Below are 19314 nucleotides of genomic sequence, written 5' to 3'. Positions count from 1 at the left end.
GGGCCCGGAAAAGTCGGCCCGTGCAGTGCTCTAGTACACAGTGTACTCTAGTGCCAGTATTGGCGGCTGAATTTGCACTCTACCAAGTTAGCTTTCGGGTTTTACCCCAAGTGACAATGATACAAATCGAGGGGTAAAACAGAGGGCCCTATACATATTAAGCAGAAGTCAGGATAAGAAGCAGGCTACGTCATCTGCTCAGTGCGCTACGCTACTCCCAATACTCTGTGAGAGTGCTCAACATAAGACACACTGGAACTTCTCCCCTGTGTGCAGTTTTCTTTTTTCTTCCGCTAGAGCAGAAGTGCCGACTCCCATGGCCCCAGAACAACAACAACAAAAAATTTGGCCCAAGCTTTATGAACCGCTGCAGCGTTATCATTGGGATCTGTATTTGTGCAGTTTATCTTGCATTAATTAGCGGCAGATATGGGAGGGACCGGTTGTCATGTAACAACAGCATGAGTTGTCGCGGACAAACGTACAACATACGTATAGCAAAAATTTGTGGCCTTCCGTTGTGAGACAACTGTTTTCTGTGATGAAGTTGAATAGGTAAATGGATGTTACGCTCACAACTAGCAAACCTCAACACAGTCCTTAAGATTGCAATTGTGCAATCACTTTCGCACGATGTTGATGCAATAGCTAAAAAGCCAAGCGTCCTTGTGACACAGCAAATAAAAAGGATTGCCGACCCTGTGATTGAGAGCCGCTCCGTAACCAAAATATATATACGTTTTATGTCGTTCTGTGTTGTGTCGTCTGTATCAGAAACGGGCTACCTCGAAGCCTTTCTTAGGCAATTTGAGGCTTTGTTTGTATCTGTCCCTTCTATGATGTTCCAGCCTCAGAACATCAGTTTCTCTCTCGAAGCCGTGGTATGCGGCCCGCATAGTTCCTCGTGGCTCAATGTGGCTCGCGGGCACGAATGAGTTCAGCACCCCCGTGCTAGTGTCAGTGATTTATCCAGACCTCCCTAAACCCCTCCCCCCAAAAAAAAAAATCTGCAGGAGACCCCCCTATAATTTTGTGAGATTGCACAATATTTCACCAACAGCATGTAAAGGACGAAAATTCTGGATAAACCACTGGCTAGTGTGGATGCACAGATGTGTGTGGGGGGGGTCAAAATGAAGCAGAACGAGAAATACTGTACATCGGACTGTTTTTATTGTCAAACTTTCAGCATATTTGAAATCTAAAAGCCAGAGGAAAAATTGGTTCCTTGGTTCACAAAAAAATCTATTACCTAGATCCTTTTCCCCATACCTCACGTGTGTACATTCAAGGGCAGAAAACAAAGTGGTTTCAAGCATCTCGTTTGTGCTGTCAGATAACGCGGGCAGCTATCAATTTCTCAACGAAACGGACAGCCAACCGTCAATGCTTGCCTGCATCAACAGTCCAAAAATTATCTTTATTGCGTTTCACTTTGCTCAACCAAACATATTACGCTCTCCTTTACAGAATCTGTCAATCCCGAGCCAAGCGGATGTTTCGGAGCTACAAAAAGCGTTAAATACGGTAATCAGGACAGCCAGCGGAGAAGAACACGGTAGGGTTCCTGAGATGCACATGTAAGGGTCACAGAAACAAAAGTAACGGAAGTGAGTTTGCCACAATTGTACAGAACTTTATACCCACACTAGGGAATCCACCTATCATGCACGAGGAAGGAAAAAAAAAAAAAAAGAAAAATCCCTCGGTCCTCCTTCGTCACCCTCACGACCCTTTACTTCTGCTCTCGGACAATGAGAAGATGGAAATAATTAAAAGCGCATCGATGATGATGATCACGAACGGCACGCGGGAACTCGACGGGGACTATCCGGACTGCGTAACGGAACCTGAACGACAGCAAATTCCACCCACTTGGTCTACCGTTCTATGTTTCACTGCGGCAAGGACAGATCCCCCGTTGTGTACAGCGTAAAGACATCTCCCCTCAAAAAAAAAAAAGAAAAAAAAAGAAAAGAAATAAACAAACAAGAAAAAAGCTAACTACTCACGAAACTCCCGGGAGTGTGTCGCCTCCCGTCGCTAGAGAGACTCGTCGCAGTGTGGAACACCTCAATCGTTTTTACTGTTCTCGAACACTGCCAAACGCAATTACAACTGAATAATGCAAGTGCAGTTCCTACCCATACCAGAGAGGGGTTGTGTGTCTGGTTGGCGCTTTTTTTTGGGGGAGGCTACACGTGCGCACGCGAGACAAAAATGTGGACGAAGAGCAAAGCAAGGGTGTCTTCTGTTTGAGGAGGGACAGGTGGAAGGAAAGGGGGGGGGGGAAGTGGGAGAGAGGGACACATTAGAGGAAGTAGTCCGGTGTTCGCCTTGTGACATGCGGCTCTCCTCTTCTTGGAGCTGGGTCGAACTGCAGGCTGTAGGGGGAGGGGAAAGAAGGCAAAATTATTGTTCCGTCCTCGTTTCGTCGGTGTATGTGTTACCGGTAAAGCGCCAGATCCAAAACCTTCAATAGAACAGTAACTCCAGTACTACTGCGATCAAATTGCTGGTTCCCGTCAGCTTTGCCATTGAAACACGTGTAAACCAAACTTCGATGTAACTATCATCGTGAAAGCGCCTGCACACATTCACTGGTATAACGAGAAACATTGTGAGGAAACTATAACTAGGGCCTGACTTTTTCGGGTTTTATTTTTGGCCAAATTCGGGGGGTAAATATCGGGTGATATTTTTCATTCGAAAATTCGGGTGTATTCGGGTTAAATCCCGTTACGGCATATTCTGTCGTCGGGAATTCGGGTGATTTTTTTTTGTTTAATAAAAATTTGTCTTAACATGGAATTAATGTTTAGCAATGTTATCGAACTTTATTTTAATGCACGCTTATGAGTGTGCCACGCGACCCGGATGTTTTCGGGTAGATTCGGGTTAAACCCGAATTTTACAGATTTCGTTTGGGGGGTAAATATCGGGCGGATACGGGTTTAACCCTAAAAAGTCAGGCCCTATGTATACTCAATCAATCATGCTTTAGTGCGCACTTACAAAGAGTACTTGAGAGCATCGTCGAGCTCCATGATGGCTGCTTGATTGCCACATCGATAGCAGTAGTTGGGAGCACTGAAGATGGTTACTACGTTGCGGTCATGGCACCAGTTGTAACCCTAGGGGAGGTACATGATTTATTTAAGTCGACAGAGACTGCTATTGTGGCTTCACCTCCGCAAGGTCTGTGCACTGATAACACAAACCCTGCGCGTGTGAAGGCAATAGAAAGAGTAACAAGTTTCAAGCTTCAATTGTAACGATTAACGATTGCTACGTGAAACTAACAAGACCTTGTACCCCTGAAATAAATAAATACTTAGCAGACATTTGAAGAGGTGTCTGCTGTACAATAGTTGGTCACAGTGACAGCTTTCACACTTCAAATAATAATATATAAGTGATGTCAGTACATGTTCGCCCCCTTGAAACACCATCTGTACCTGCTACTGTGCTTACACACCTCTTCCTTGTGTCGATCACATATAGCTACTTGTATGGGCATAGGAAGGCAACACTGAACAATCAAAATTTGAATTCGATGCATCCCTAATCTTAATCTACAAATACAATGGCCTTATAACATACTTGGGAAAAACCAACATCCAAATTATATTTGGCACGTGGCACATTTGGTAATCATATTGTCATATGGCACATTTTCTGTATGTGCAAAGGAGCCTGCAAGCAAACCCCATACCCCATAACCACATACGGTGCAACCACATGGACTAAGTGCCATACCATAGTCAGTAAAGTTGCACACTCAAATGCCTGGTGATCTGGTCGCTGACTGCACCAGAAAAGGCCTAGTGAGCTCTAGTTTCATTTTATCCATCTCTACACAAAGTTTATGCATAAAATTTCCTGCATGTTTGCCTGTCAGTTAGTCTGCCCATCATAGGTTAGTACAATTGAACATCTGTATGCAATAAGGGGTTAGGTTGACTTATCCCCTTTTTACTATTTTTGCTGCGATGACATCTACATACCAGTATGCACGAAAAGTGTGCATCAGAACGCAGCATGGTGACAAATGGCAAATGCATGTGTGTCAATGGGACTTACAGTGAGATCAGACCCCTTTTCTCGGTTTGGGATTTTTCGACTTATCCCCTTATTGCATTCAAAGGTTCAACTGCTCGTTTGCTGACACAGACACAAAGCACGGAGCGGTTTATGACCACAGACACCACACGTACGATCTATACGATCTATGTATTGTAGAAACCACTCTGGGCCCATTATCTACCTCCATGACAAGCTGGTGCGCCCTTGCTACCAGCGTGAGCCCGTTGCTGTGGTTGAAAGTTTCCGAGATGTCTTGGCCAAAGGTGTAGCCTGCTCCACGAGGAGAAATGCCCCAGCCACCACGGTCATCAGGGTCAGACCAGAGAAGGTCGCACATTGGTCCCTACAAATTCAAACCATTATAAATTGAGCCTGAAGTTTTCGGGAATTTTTTTCCCTAAATTCGGGGGTAAAAATCGGGTAACTGAACATGTGCACTAAATTCATGCGAATTCGCGTGAGAAAACTTCCATTACGCGAAAATCGGGCTCGGTTATTCAAACTAACTGTAGCGGTTTGGTACAAACGGTGATGCAACTGCATTTTTCTGCCAAACAAGTAAGTTGATGCATTCCTACAGACATCGCAGAGAGGGCAATTTGCCTTGTAAAAATCGGGTCTCACCGTAAAGAGGCAACTTTCAATTCGGGGTGCAAACTCGGGGAAGAATCGGATAAAACCCTAAAACTTCAGGCTCTAATTATAAACAGAGTATGAAGTTTTAGGGTTTTACCCAATTCTTCCCCAAATTGAAGATTGCCTCATTAGGGTGAAACCAGATTTTTACCCGGCAAATTGCACTCACTGGGATGTCTTGTAGGAATGCACTAACTTACTTGTTTGGCAGACAAATGCAGTTACATCACCGTGTTTGCCCCAAACCGCTACAGTCAGTTTGAATAACTGAGCCAGATTTCTCCTCGAATTTAGCGCACTGGAAGATTTTTCACCTGAATTTGCATGAATTTAGTGCACATGTTTATTTACCCGATTTGTTTATGTTCATGTACCCGAAGCAGCAGCAGAAGAGAAAACACGGACAAGGGCGACTAAAACACGGACAGGACGGGATGACTGTGAACTTTCGACTAGCTTTGTTGCTTCACAGTAAAGTCCTTTTATACCGAAGGAATCGTAACCCACACATCAAAGGCATCACACGTGCCTTACCTTAATCAAACCTAACAGGCAGCCTATTTATAAAAAAAAAAAAGAAAGAAACACAAAAAACAAACAAAAACACACACAAAAAAACGAGACCGTCATCAAGTGCATCAAGTCATGAGCCACATGCCCAGCTACTGTTGTCCTCGAGATAAGCAATCTCATGCGTAATCAATGGAGCGCTGACGCAGGCACTCTCATATTTGTCAATAAAAAATGCTCGCTCTATGCTACGTGATATCTTGTGTTCTCCTCTAACAAAGAATGCAGTCTGTTGCCTGCAATTGTTTTATATCTACAGAGATCTACAGAGTTTAGAGGAACTTTATAGGAAGATTATAGGAAGGAGCTTACATACAATACATGCCCTGTGGAAGTTACATCTTTAGGACACCCTTTTTGTTTCTGGACCGTAGGCATTACGCTGCACACAAGGGGGCGCCGCCCCTTCCTCAGGCGGAGCATGCACAATAAATTTGGGCCAACGTTATCTTAAGCTAAACTACACGCGGTCTATGTTGGTCCTTCTGCATGGGCAATTTCGTAAAGCAGGCTTCACCTCATGCAGGGAAGCGTCAGGTGAAGCCGACTTCCAGGAAGTGTCGTTCATATTCTGCGAATAGTTGGACATTCGGAAATCCGAATATTGGGTACTGAATATTGCTGTATATATGAAGTATTGCGAATGAAATACTTAAAGTGATTGTTATTGGATTCCAATTCGAGAACTCGAACATCCGCACACCCCTAAAAAGAAAGATTCTGTGCCAAACGAAGGATTCCGCGATATTTCGCGGAAAACCCAGGGCTTTAACTGTCTTGTTTGGGTCTTTTTATAAGTAGACTGCCTGTTAGGTCTGATTAAGGGAAGGCACATGTGATGCCTTCGATGTGTGGGTCACGATTCCTTTGGTACACAAGGACATTCCTGCGAAGCAATAAACCCAGTTGAAAGTTAGCAGCTGTCCCGTCCTGTCCGTGTTTTCTCTGCTGCTTGTCATACGTTATGAATACAGCCTGAAGTTTTAGGGTTTTACCCGATTCTTCCCCGAATTTGCACCCCGAATTGAAGGTTGCCTCTTTAGGGTGAAACCCGATTTTTACCCGGCAAATTGCCCTCTCTGGGATGTCTGTAGGAATGCACCAACTTACTTGTTTGGCAGAAAAATGTAGTTACATCACCGTTTGCACCGAATTGCTACAGTTGGTTTGAATAACGGAGCCAGATTTCTCCTCGATTTTAGCGCAATGGAAGTTTTTTCCACCCGAATTCGCACGAATTTAGTGCGCACGTTTATTAACCCGATTTTTAAACCCCCGAATTTAGAAAAAAATATTTCCCGAAAACTTCAGGCTCTAGTTATGAACAGGACAGGTGACAGGCACAGCGCCGTAGGCTCAACTGAAGCATGTCCGTACAGCCAGAGTAAGACTGTAACGCACAGAGTGTTGGGCATACCTCGTGAGGCACTTCCTGCAAGCGATCCAGGGCACGGATGTGGTCCAGCGTGTCGATGGATGGGGACAGCCCACCGTGCAAGCAGAAGATCTGGCCGTCAACCAAGGCCGTCAACGGAAGATAGTCGAACAGGTCCGTGAAGTACTTCCATACGTTTGCGTTGCCGTACTTGCGAAGGCACTCGTCATAGAAGCCGTACACTTGCGTGATCTGCCGGCTCTCGTGGTTACCTCGCAGGATTGTGATCCGCTCCCGGTACCGTACCTACACAAGAGCTACGGCTCAATATATGTTTGAGGTTGACGGGGGCTGACTGGAGCATTGCACAGGCTGGGCATAGGATAGCCCTCTTCTGGACTGCCTGGGCGGGAGACAGGCTTCTGTGTACATTGGGAGGCCTGGATCAGGCCCAGGTTGCTATGCTACGCCACAGTCAGCTACTGTAGCTTGCTACTCTGTATTTGACAGGTTGGCAGTCTAGAAAAGTCTGGGCTGGGAAAACTAGAAAATCCTACGGTATAATATGGAATAATAATAATGCCCCTGTGACGTCATCGGTGACGTGGCATCGTACCTTCTCCTCCTCGTTACACCCGGAGTGGAGAGTTAAGGGTGAACGCAAGGAGCCATGCTCATGAGAGTTTTTTTTCTGGGAAACATATTGCACACATCAAAACCTTTCACGCTATGCGGTAAGATGACACACGCACTTTCATCAAATGTCTTAAGCTGATTTTTTTTTTTATGGCTCCCTGTAGTCCTTCAAAGTGGCAATGGGGTGACATATAACATTGCTTGCAATCCTGCCTCGTCTGTCAAGCTGTCCACCGCGAGTCGCCAAGTAAAATATTTTCGCTCTGCTGTACCCTATAGCTGTGCAATTGAATCTACAAAACATGGTCAGATAAAGTAGCCTTGGGAGTGTGTTCGTGGGCTTGTATCCCGCTAAGTACGACACGTAGAAGAATGATTCTTTTTTCCTCGGTATTCTGGAGTGCAGTACAATGTGTCCCTGATGTAATGAACAATATCTATGAAAGGCACAATGGAAGTGCACTGTGCTGCACCACTCTGAAGTAAACAATCACACATCATACTCATGGCCAGACATTTTGAGGGGGTTTCTCCCCATCTGTTCTCCCCAGTGTTCAACCCCCACCCCCCCAAAGGCGTTCTCGCAAAATATGGTAGCTGACGTGTAGCATTAAAAAGCCGAATATGAAAACATCTCTGCATTCATGATCAGATATCAGGTTCCATTTGTTAGCACGAGGAGTGTATCCAACTATACATTATCACACCTCATTGTCAACATTCCATACTCAAAACCTTTAATAATCACATTCGACGAGGAAAGCATGACGAGCAGTTTCCTGAAAAATGTCGATGTCAATGAGACAAGTTCTCGACCAGCATCATACTGTTGCACAACCTTGTGGCTTTGCTCCTATTCGCTCGTTCAGTCTAACCATCGTGCATCATTGTTAGGTCACAGGACGTCCTCTGCTTGTCTTGTACAGGCACATTTGAAGGAGTACAGAGGGATACCCAAACAATTTTCAGATTAAGACATCTGATGAAAGTGTGTGTGTGTGTGTCAATTTACTGCATAGCACGAAAGGTCTTGATGCGCGCAATTTGTTTCCCAGAAAAAAAACTCATAAACGTAGCTTTCCGTGTCTCGCCACTCCAGGTGTAACGAGGAGGAGAACCAGGATGACGTCACTGATGACGTCACAGGGTCCACGCGTTCTGGTTCGCTGGTCAGTGGGGGGTCAGCGCCCTGTCCCTTTGCCGCCGTAAACCAGTTTTGCCGGTTCCCCTGGAGAATTGGGGATAGAAGGAGCGGCCAAATCATGACAGAGTCAAGAGCAATGCTTTTCAGGGCCGTAGCGTCAGTGGAAGGTCGCAGGCAGTTGCTTTTTGCGGGGAAATTAAATTTGTGAAATTAAATGTGAGTTACTTCTCATGGTGCATCTTACTGGTGTACTTAACAGTTTTATGGGAAGAAAACATGGTGTTAAAAGTGACTTCTGTGCTATTTTAAAGTTCTGTTCCTCCCATAAAGCGGTTGAACATGACAACAACCACTAGTGCAGACAGGTAAGGTTTTGAAGGGTTGCAGAACACTGTCTCTGTTGGTGATGGCTACTGAAGAGGAATCAAATAAAATGTTCACATGTGTTATACACATTAATTTAAAACACAACAGGAAAGCAGTCTTACCTTAAGTGCCACAAGGAGTGAGACAGTCTCCACGGAGTAGTAACCTCGATCGACGTAGTCCCCCATAAAGAGGTAGTTGGTGTCGGGAGACTTTCCTCCGATGCGGAACAGTTCCATGAGATCGTGGAACTGCCCGTGCACATCCCCGCAGACTGTGACGGGGCATTTCACCTCTTGGACATTACTCTCTTTTGCTAGGATCTCCTTTGCCTGAAAAGAAAAAAGAACGGTCCAATTGATACCCCCGCTATGCAAGAATTGAGTTACGCACAGAGCATTCGCAGCAATTACAAACATACAGGGTGGCCTCACTGATACCCGCCAAGATTTTAAGAAAGACTGAGCGCACCACTCAAACAAAGTCAGCGGAGCGTTTGATAGAAGCTGTCAGTATTTTTTCTATAATGCCTAATTAATTAGACAATACTAATTAGCTAACTTTTAAAACGGTTGTTTCAAGGAGCCCAGAAAACCATCTGAAAGATTTTCTGTTTCTGAAGTATGCAACGTTTTTTTTTTGACAAAACAAAAAGAACTTACGAACATCAACGTGCGCATTCATGCTCAACTTGCTGTGCAGGGTGAAATGAGGAAGAGGAGGAAAAACGTCACCGGTGATGTCATTACAGTTACAGGAGTGACCGCACTCCAATCACCGGCTGGCGGTTTCCACATTTTTAAAAATCCCTCCCTGTGTAGATGATGTGTCTCTAAAAATAGCGGGCTGTACCGTAATGATGTCAAAGTGACTCGGTCGGCTTGTTGTGGGCATTGGCACAGCTGCACGCAATCGCCATTTTTAAACGCAAATTCAGCAATATTTATGCATCTTTCCAGTATGCACAAAGGCAATCTTGCTTGGGTTAGTGCCAGCAACACTGATATGGCGCTCCCCCACATTGCAGGTTTTATTATGGCACGCTCACGTTAAAATCTTATTTTTATTTACCCTGAAGCATTTATTTTGTAAACCAGACGACCAGGTATTTCACTCTGCCTAATGTGTCAGTATCTTGTGCTCGAGAAAAACTTCCTCTCATTCCTGCATCCTGGAACACAGTTTGTCAATGAAAAAATAAAAGCGCACAGCCGTACATCTGTATTGCGGCCTGAAATTCAGCACTTGTGTACATTCACGTACATTCATTAGTGTCGTAGTGGCTGCACACTATGTAGCACTTTTTTTTTAAGCTTTCAATTTTCCCCGCTTGACTGCAAAGCTGTACCAGGTTTTACCAAGCAAATTTTTAACAGAGCCATCAAACAGTGACAGTTTGCTCATCCCCATGACTCTGCGCAAATAAATAAAAAGATAAATAAACGAAGTACACGTACTTAAAAAAAATATATATATATACTTGCAAAAGTGGCAGGCACAAAATCAGAACCAGCAGCCGACAACTCATCCCAAAACGTTGTTGACATGACAGCCTGGTACACCCTCACTTCCTTTCGGTCACCGATAGCCTTGTGCAAAAGGACTGCACCGAACGATGTGCCGCCCTAAAGCCGCTGCAGCATTTATGCTATGTATCGGACGTGCCCGGCACGCTCCGCTACTATCAACGCGGCTTTAAATTTACGGATAAGAAGTCCACACAGGTAGAAAGAGGGTAGACGCGATGCAGACGTGACAAATTAAAGCTTCAGCCACATTATTGCCCAGCTGAAGGCAGCCGTTCACTAAGCCTACACGCTCGACCTCCCAGACGTGTAGGTTAATTACCGGTAATTACAAATACACGAAAATAACGTAGAGAATTGCAAAGCAGTGACGTTTATATGATGGCACAAGAGCTTTACGCTTCCATACGATATCCAGTGAGCTGGGGAAGAACCTTACATCCATCATGAGTCAGTGCTACGGTCGGAGAACGAGCAGAATGTTGAAGGCTGTGTTAAGATTGCTGCCACAGACAAACACGGCGCTAATTACACGTTAGAGATACACAAGCACAGTCGCCAGAAACGACTGAAATTATAATTTAGGGCCTACCTTGTCACATAGTGTCTTCACTTGATTTTCTGTCAACTGTTTGCATTCATTGAGTTGTTCAATCCAAGCGTCTAGTTCCTTTAAAGCAGCCTTATCTTCTATAGACATTGTCTCGCTTGTTCCGAATTTGACGCACTTTCACTGCAATGTGTCTCTTTGGAGGAACTAACACTAGATCCACACAAAAATATCGTATTCGGATCCTCCACCGGCCAGAACCACTCCAAAATGGCCGTCCAAACAGTAACAAGAAATAAGAAGCAATTGTGTCGTCATAACTGCTGCTACTATTTAAAAATAACTTGTAGAATATTTATGAATAATTATATAAATTATACTGGTATTAATTTATTGGAAAACAATAATTGCTCTCGCGCAAGCTGATGAGCGCGACTTGCTCGTTGACTGCGGTCCTTTTTCCCTCCATGGTGGGCTTCGTACAGTAAGCTTTCTTCTGTGGGAATATTGAAATCCATTTTCATCCCCTGAAATAATAAGTTATCACCCGAAATGACGGAGCAGTTGCATCTGCGAGGCACCCTTCGTGGCCACAATGGTTGGGTTAACCAGATTGCCACAAATCCCAAGTTTCCAGACATGGTTCTTTCGGCCTCTCGGGGTATGTGCGATTTGTGACGTTCAGTATGATATTTGCAGCTGACGTACCGTAATTACAAAAATGCATGACGAAAGAGTCATGCAGACGAATTTAAATTTGACCCTGTCACATGAGCGTGTTAGTTGCTTTCGGTTTGTCACCGATCTACGAGAGCGATGTTTCCGGTATGGTGCACGGAATTATTTCGTATGGTGCGTTTTGTCTGTACTAATCTTTACTGCATGGTATGCTTCAGACAAGACTCTCATCATGTGGAAGTTGACCCGGGATGACACAAACTACGGAATCCCCAAAAAACGCCTTCGTGGCCACGGCCACTTCGTCACCGACGTAGTTATGTCCTCGGACGGCCAGTACGCCTTGTCCTGCTCCTGGGACAAGACACTACGTTTGTGGGACCTTACTGTGTGAGTCCCAATCTCCACTATACACTGCTGGTTGTGTTCAATGATTATTTATTCATGTATTAGCTGATGAATGGTTGTGATATCAACGTACCTTGTATGAGAGCAGTTGTCCTTTTTGCTATCCTACGGATGAGGTCCTATCGTACTACAACAACACTGTTCTTGCCCAGGGGCCGCACAACGCGTCGGTTTGAGGACCACCAGAAGGATGTTCTGAGTGTGGCCTTCTCCGCTGACAACCGCCAGATTGTGTCCGGTTCTCGAGACAAGACTATCAAGCTGTGGAACACGCTGGCGCAGTGCAAGTATACCATTGTGGTGTGTATCCCAGCATTATCTTAAAAAAAAAAAGAGGCAGCAAGAAACACTCTGGATAGTTTTTGCACTTATACCATGTCAGTGGTACCTAAACCGAATGGTGATTGAACTGAATGGTAAATGGATGCTGCTACGCATCCATTTTGAGTTAAAATTGACTCTGGCGGTCCTCGATTCAATGGAGGTTTGTGAAACGCCATTGAAGCTGTCAAGGTCGCTCGGAAACCGTCGATTACAGCTTCGCGATCTCCAAAGAAACATGTAATTACAGACCTACGAACAAGCTGAGACTAGCTCTGTCCAGGGACAAACGTAACACATAGTCTCCAATTGCTTTTGTTACAATTGCAATTACTTATATAGACTTTGGCACGCAATAAACCTGCACAGGGTGCTATGAAAAGTCTCTAAATTTCATGACTGGCATTCGCAAAAATTACCTTTCTACTCTCAACATCATGTGCTGCACAAAGTCTGCCTCGTGTAGTCGTACAAAAATGCATATTATGTTCTGACTTGTGATTCGAACAGCATTAATGTCTTAGCTATTAACTATAGATGTCCTTTGTCTGCTATGCGAAGTTATGCTATCTTGCTAGCTCAAGCTAGAGTAGAGTTCAAGTAATACGACATCACTGTTTCGAGTATAGAGTAGAGTTGGAGTACTTGGCGTTCCATTAAATGATAGGTAATGCGTAGAAGCAGGAAGACAGATATGAAATTCTAAATGCTTTATGAAACCAATGTGCCATCTGAGGTCACCATTGCTGAATGTCTTGCAACCATAAGAAGCATAAAGAGATTTACTGTGTAAGAAAACTAGTCTTTCAAGCACTGGTTTTTAGAAGGTGACAACACAAAGCATACACTGAATCATGGTCATACCACTATAAATTTGAGGCATACGTTGTTGACAAGGATTTCACCAGGAATTACGGTTCACGTTCATGGAAGATACAGAATTCTGCAATCCCCATGGCAACATAAGTTGTGACTACGTTTGACTCTGTGGTCTTTCAAAAATCCGGGGCTCATGTCTCCCCAGCTGTATCACGCGAGAAATCAATCTATCCGAGGACTCGTATACGAAGCTAGGAGACTAGATTAGCGAAAGAAAGTTAAGGAAATGGAGCACGTTATCCTGCTTTCTACGTCTGGGATGCGCTTCCGACAGGGGCCGCCACCGCATGTCCTTGTGCCCAATACAGATTCGCACAGCCTCAGTCACAACCTTACCTACATACTAGCTAGAGATGTTGGTGAAAGTAGCAATTTTGCTAGCTGTTTCACATTTGACTCTCACTAGGTTTGTAACAGCCCTCTTTGCAGGTACTTTTCTTTTTTTGTAGCATCTATTTCGTTTCTGGCATCAACCAGCTTAACACTGCGAACTTACAAATTATAATGCTTCATACGTTCAGTATAATGATTTTTTTTTAATCATGTGTCGTGCAATCAATTAGCTAGGAGGAACGACTACAGTTGTGTTAGCCTGTGTCCCCCTTACTTACGCCAGCCTTTTTACGTGTGCATGTAGGAAGATGGCCACAAGGACTGGGTTTCGTGTGTGCGATTCTCTCCAAACAACAACAACCCAATCATTGTGTCGTGTGGCTGGGATCGTGTGGTGAAGGTGTGGAACCTCACCAACTGCAAGCTCAAGACGGACCACAACGGACATCGCGGATACCTTAACACCGTGACGGTGTCTCCCGACGGATCCCTGTGCGCTTCCGGAGGAAAGGTACCTTGGCTCGGAGGCTCTGTCGAGCGTCCTTTCAAGCTCTGCCCAGTGATTTCAAACTATTAGCCGAACAAACGGTGTGGCCTGACCTTTGTGTCCTGCAATTATGAGGGCGGTCAATGTTTGCTGTTACCGTTAATGTTACTGTTTTGCACGTCGCCTTCACTGTGTCTTCTCTACTTTGCAGGATTGCAAGGCAATGCTGTGGGATTTGAATGAGGGCAAGCACTTGTACACCCTGGATCACCAGGACATCATCAATGCTCTGTGTTTCAGTCCCAACCGCTACTGGCTGTGTGTGGCCACTGGGTCCACCATTCGTATTTGGGTGCGTAGTTTTTCTGATCTACTGTATTAAGTAGTAATTTTTGCAAGGACTTATTTTTCGCGAAATTCGCGACCTGTTCTTTTGTCTGTCCTGTTCTTTTTTTTTTCTTCTTCTTCTTTTTTTTTTTCACGAATTAGTTCCGCAAAATATTCGAACCAATGACAGAAAAATACGTGAACGAAATATGTACGAAATTTGACCCGGGATACTGAGGTAACTTATGTACATGCGGTTTCTTACGCTATTACACTGCATTTTTTTTTTTTTTTTTTTCAAAAATATTTTTATGTTATTTTTTTTTTCCAAATTTCTGCAAAATTTTTTCACCATGTACCAGGTTGCCTGCACCCTTACCCTTTTGCCACACTGCATTGCCTCACCAAGTGTTCAGTTGGCTGCTGCAAATGGAGACATTAGTTACGCCTTCACGTACGAATCCCGCGCGGATGTAGGCGCCCCGTGATTCCCGTTCCTTGTAAGCCTGGATCATCCAGCAAATGTGTGTGCATTCTGCCACGCGGATAGGCCTTTGTAAAAGTTGCCGCGTCACTATTGAGTGCCAGTCGCACCTGCTCGATGCGATGACGGGAGACAGGGCAATTCGGCAATGACACGGATACAAGCAGAGTAGGACCCCCGCCCCCAACGCTCTCGCAATGCGCACTATGTTTTTCACCTAGACTATTAGCCGATGACTCCTTGGCGTGGCACGTGTAGCATGGACTAAAAACACTGATGCAAGAGCTGAAAAAACATTCACCGCTTAGTGCCAAATCATGACAGATTTCGATATAATTTCGACTATAGTTCCGTAACGGAATCAAAGGTTTGAATTATGATAACAAGTACGAAATTAACATGGCGTATAATGTAGTTTGAAGTCAACTTGTTTTTGCATTTTAGTGCCCCTTTAAGACAAATTTTTTGGAAAGCATGTTGCACTTTTAGTCTACAGGTTCCAATGTAGGAAGTTAGATTATTAGTTAGTTGTGTGTGCAATCATCTGCTATATAGTTCTTGAGGTTGCTCTTGAGTCTCCTGCGCTGCGACGTTGACTATCCCAAACTCTCTCCACTTCAGTTTAAAGCAGTTGCTGCATTATAAGACACGTTTACGTGAATACAACGCAGGCATACAGAGAAACTGAGACTTTTACCATTTACGTGGATGCGCGTGGAGTCCAGTGCAAAGATTGTGCCACACCATGTCATGATAGGCACACTTCTGCGAATACTGCCACCTTTGGGCTAAACGTGAAAGTGTAGTGTCTATGCCGCATTTTCATGCATTCTTCAAAATGAGCCCTGCTGTATGACTGCAAGCCCGTGCGTCCCCCAAGATGGGAGGAGATGACATGGTCACTATAATCTAGTATGTCATCAGTGACACACAATGTTGCACGCAGTAGATGAACGCTGCCCTTGTTGACAAAATAGTATTTTCTTGTGCCCAGTGATGAATAGACTACACACAAGTGCAGCTGAATGCAAAATGTAGACAAGCTGTCCTGCAATGCTGAGGGCACTTTAAGAGTTAGTCTCTGTGCATCATTTCTTTGGTCCCGCTAACCTGCTGCTTTTATGGTTTTATAGGACTTGGAAGGCAAGAACCTTGTGGATGAGCTGAAGCCCGAGGTGATCACTACAAGTGCCAAGGCCGAACCGCCTCAGTGTATCTCGATGGCTTGGTCAGCCGATGGACAGACACTGTTTGCAGGCTACACCGACAACGTTGTGCGCGTCTGGCAAGTCTCCATCGGTACTACGCGCTGATGGATGTTGTGAATGGAATAAAAAATGAGGTGCTCCGAATTACGGGTGTCACTTAACCTGGGTCATGATGGATGCTAAAATGTCTACACATGAGCACTACCGCAATTTTCAATTAGGTACCGTATTGTCTCGAAACTAAGACGACCCCAGAGTTTAGGGTACACGAATTTGGGAAAAAAGTAATCAGGGATTGGGAGGCAGAATAGCAGTTGGAAGCAATGCACAATACAGTTTATTAAATTCACTGAGGTGGCACAATTCTTGTCTCTCCCGGTTGTTTTAGCCACCTTGTAACACTTATTTCCTATACTTTAAATCGTTGCTGTATTTACGAAAGTGTTAACTTTTCATCAAAATGCTGGAGACCAACGTCATGACAGTGAATGACGAATGAACGCCGTCCCTATTGTGCCCGTATTGCTGTATTTGCATCACGCTGACAACACGTGATATCGGTCGCGCTATTGGCCGATCTCCTCACCCGCTTCAGCCTCTCCCCTGACCTCGTCGTGGCACGCATATTTGAATATAAGACGACCCCAGACTTTGGAACACTGGATTTTGGAAAATAACGTAGTCTTATAATTGAGAAAATACGGTATACATAGGGCCATATTGCTTAGGGTAAAACACGAAAATGAATTTGGGGGGAAAAGCTTTGGAGACAGTCCCCGAAAGATGTCCATCATCCAAGCCACCTTATTGGCGACATACTTTACAGGAAGTTCTTGGGATCCCTTTGAAGCACCACTGCTTACTGCTTTGCCCAATGACATGATGCACGTGTTTGTAGCTGCTGTCCAGATTAGCAAACAGCAAAACAGTCAGATACTGCTTGCTCTGCTCTCCGCCATGACGAGCGCCTTTGACGTCGCGAGTCTTGTTGGGAAGCATTTGGAAGAACAAGCCAATCTCATCCGACGTTGTATACCTGGCGAGAATGTCTGGAACATGCCTTTCAATCCATGCACACTCTTCTACCCTATTCACAAAGGAATTTTTGCCACTGAGAGTCTTCTCCACGATATAGTGGTGGTGCTTGAAGCCATCCACCACTGGCTTTAAAATCGTCACATCCCAGGATGGCAACGAAGTCCTTATGCTTGGTAGTTTGCTGTAAAATGGCATTACTTACCGGAGTGGCGTTAGATCTCGTGTCGAGAAACCACGTTAACGGGGACTTCTGTACGCTATCGTATCGTGAACTCCTCTGCCACTTTCTTTGTGTGTCGTGGTCTCTTACCTTCAGGATGTTTTCCCTTGTTCTTCAGAATCGTCGACAGAGTGCTAGGCGATATACCATAATTAGGGCCTGACTTTTTAGGGTTAAACCCGTATCCGCCCGATATTTACCCCCCGAACGAAATCTGTAAAATTCGGGTTTAACCCGAATCTACCCGAAAACATCCGGGTCGTGTGGCATGCTCGTAAGCACGCATTAAAATAAAGTTTGATAACATTGCTAAACATTAGTTCCATGTTAAGACAAATTTTTATTAAACAAAAAAAAATCGCCCGAATACACCCGAATTCCTGACGACAGAATGTGCCGTAACGGGATTTAACCCGAATACACCCGAATTTTCGAATGAAAAATATCACCCGATATTTACCCCCCGAATTTGGCCAAAAATAAAACCCGAAAAAGTCAGGCCCTAACCATAATCCTTAGCCACCTCCAGCTTCTTTCTTCCTGTTGACACCCGCCTGTTTCCCAGTTTTCACGTCAAGAGTCAGCACTTTCTTTTCACTCTATCCATGACACACGATGCCAGATCTATGTAGGTCCTACATGGGTCTTGAAGGTCCCTCCACAGAAAATGGCACAGTCCTCAACTGCGGTAAGGTTTACAAGGCCTACCCAGGGAGAGGAAAACCCTGTGCCTTCAGAAGGATTTGTAACTGAATTAAGGTTTCCCTTCCCTTCGATGTGCCTTGCACGAAACCTTAATTCAGTTACAAATCCTTCTGAAAGAGAACATTTGCTGACCAGCGTACAGTGCAATATCGCAGGCATTAGTCATATTCTAACCCCAATAGCTTGTTTTTGTTTTACATCTGGGTCTCCGTTTTTTTTTGTTTTTTTTTTCGTTTTTATGATTTTCTTTTGTTGTATCCAAGTACCAATGGAAATTCCTTTCGTTGTAACGAAGGTTAAAACGTACTGCTCTCTACAGGAGCCCAGCGGGGGATGTAAAGTATTCCATTGTAACGAGGTTTGACTACAGGTTTTCCCGTAGATGTTAATCCAAGCGCCATCGAAATTAATCCATGTGCCATGCAAACGTTATGGCTCATGGATTAATTTAGCTGGCACTTGGATTAAAATTGCCGGGAAAACCTGTAGTTTCAAAGCTGCACATATGGGGGCCAAAAAAAGCACCAGAGAACAGGATACGGCACAAGCTGTACTTCAGATTCTTATCCGTAGGCACTGCTCCAGATACGATTATCTGAAATCGCCTCTCAGTAGTTTTGCAGCTTATATTTCCTTGATTGCTCTCGAAAATGTTGTTCCAATATTCTATTTAAAGATGGACCATATGCTGCACGTGTTTCTTACTCAAAATAAATGACCTTGCAACACCTAGCGATTTGGGATGGCTTAAACCACAGGGTGCTGATTTCAGACACCCATGTCGCAAGCAGTACACTGAATAGGAACTCTGTTAGGCTATGGAACTATTTGCATCGTATTTGCTTCAATTACACATCAATTTGCTTCATGTTCGCTCATGTCTTAAAATGACTATTTGCACAGGCCTACTGAAAGCACATTAGGGTGTTCTAGTTCAGAGCACATTGCTCTTTGTCTGGACTAGAGGCTGGATGTCCAGGCATAAAAAAAAAAAAAGAAAAGTGCTTTTTGTGTAAATGACAAAATGCAGTTCACTGCACGAGAGCTTGCACCTAATAAAGGAAAACTTTCGTTTTTATAAACTTTTTATTAAAAAGCATTTTATTTTTGTCGCCTCTCCCCTACCCCCAAATTGGATCTTGCCTAAACTCTTTCCACAGAGAATTTTCCAATAGGCATTTATAGGCACAATAAAAGCCTGGTTCAAAGGGCACTAAAGTGATGAAAGATGTCACTACCTCGACACCAATACAAATGGAAAGGGGGTAATCTGTAGCGTTGTCCACGATATGTGAACGAAAGAGTCCAATTTTCGTTCTCCTCCTCGAGAAGCGGAA

At 44.4% G+C, this 19314-nt stretch overlaps 2 protein-coding genes across 2 annotated transcripts; one reads left to right on the top strand and one right to left on the bottom strand.

Annotated features, from left to right (window-relative positions):
- Window positions 1-1154: 1154 nt before the first annotated feature.
- On the bottom strand, window positions 1155-11166 carry LOC135368183 (serine/threonine-protein phosphatase 2A catalytic subunit beta isoform). Its single transcript, XM_064601309.1, has 6 exons — window positions 10932-11166; window positions 8936-9145; window positions 6710-6973; window positions 4268-4429; window positions 3016-3134; window positions 1155-2384 (listed from the first exon to the last, which is right to left on the bottom strand). Exons 1-6 carry the CDS (start codon window positions 11037-11039, stop codon window positions 2312-2314), a joined length of 936 nt encoding a protein of 311 aa, XP_064457379.1. The 5' UTR covers window positions 11040-11166; the 3' UTR covers window positions 1155-2311.
- Window positions 11167-11332: 166 nt separating this feature from the next.
- LOC135368182 (small ribosomal subunit protein RACK1-like) lies at window positions 11333-16158 on the top strand. The gene is made up of 6 exons (XM_064601308.1): window positions 11333-11550; window positions 11786-11957; window positions 12128-12275; window positions 13813-14019; window positions 14207-14347; window positions 15940-16158. The coding sequence occupies exons 1-6, from the start codon at window positions 11442-11444 to the stop codon at window positions 16117-16119; spliced, it is 957 nt and encodes a 318-aa protein (XP_064457378.1). The 5' UTR covers window positions 11333-11441; the 3' UTR covers window positions 16120-16158.
- Window positions 16159-19314: the final 3156 nt, after the last annotated feature.

This window comes from Ornithodoros turicata, chromosome 9 (assembly GCF_037126465.1).
Source record: "Ornithodoros turicata isolate Travis chromosome 9, ASM3712646v1, whole genome shotgun sequence".
Taxonomy (NCBI): Eukaryota; Metazoa; Arthropoda; class Arachnida; order Ixodida; family Argasidae; genus Ornithodoros; species Ornithodoros turicata.
Note: the sequence above shows the minus strand (reverse complement) of the source record. Positions and strands in the feature narration are given on the sequence as shown.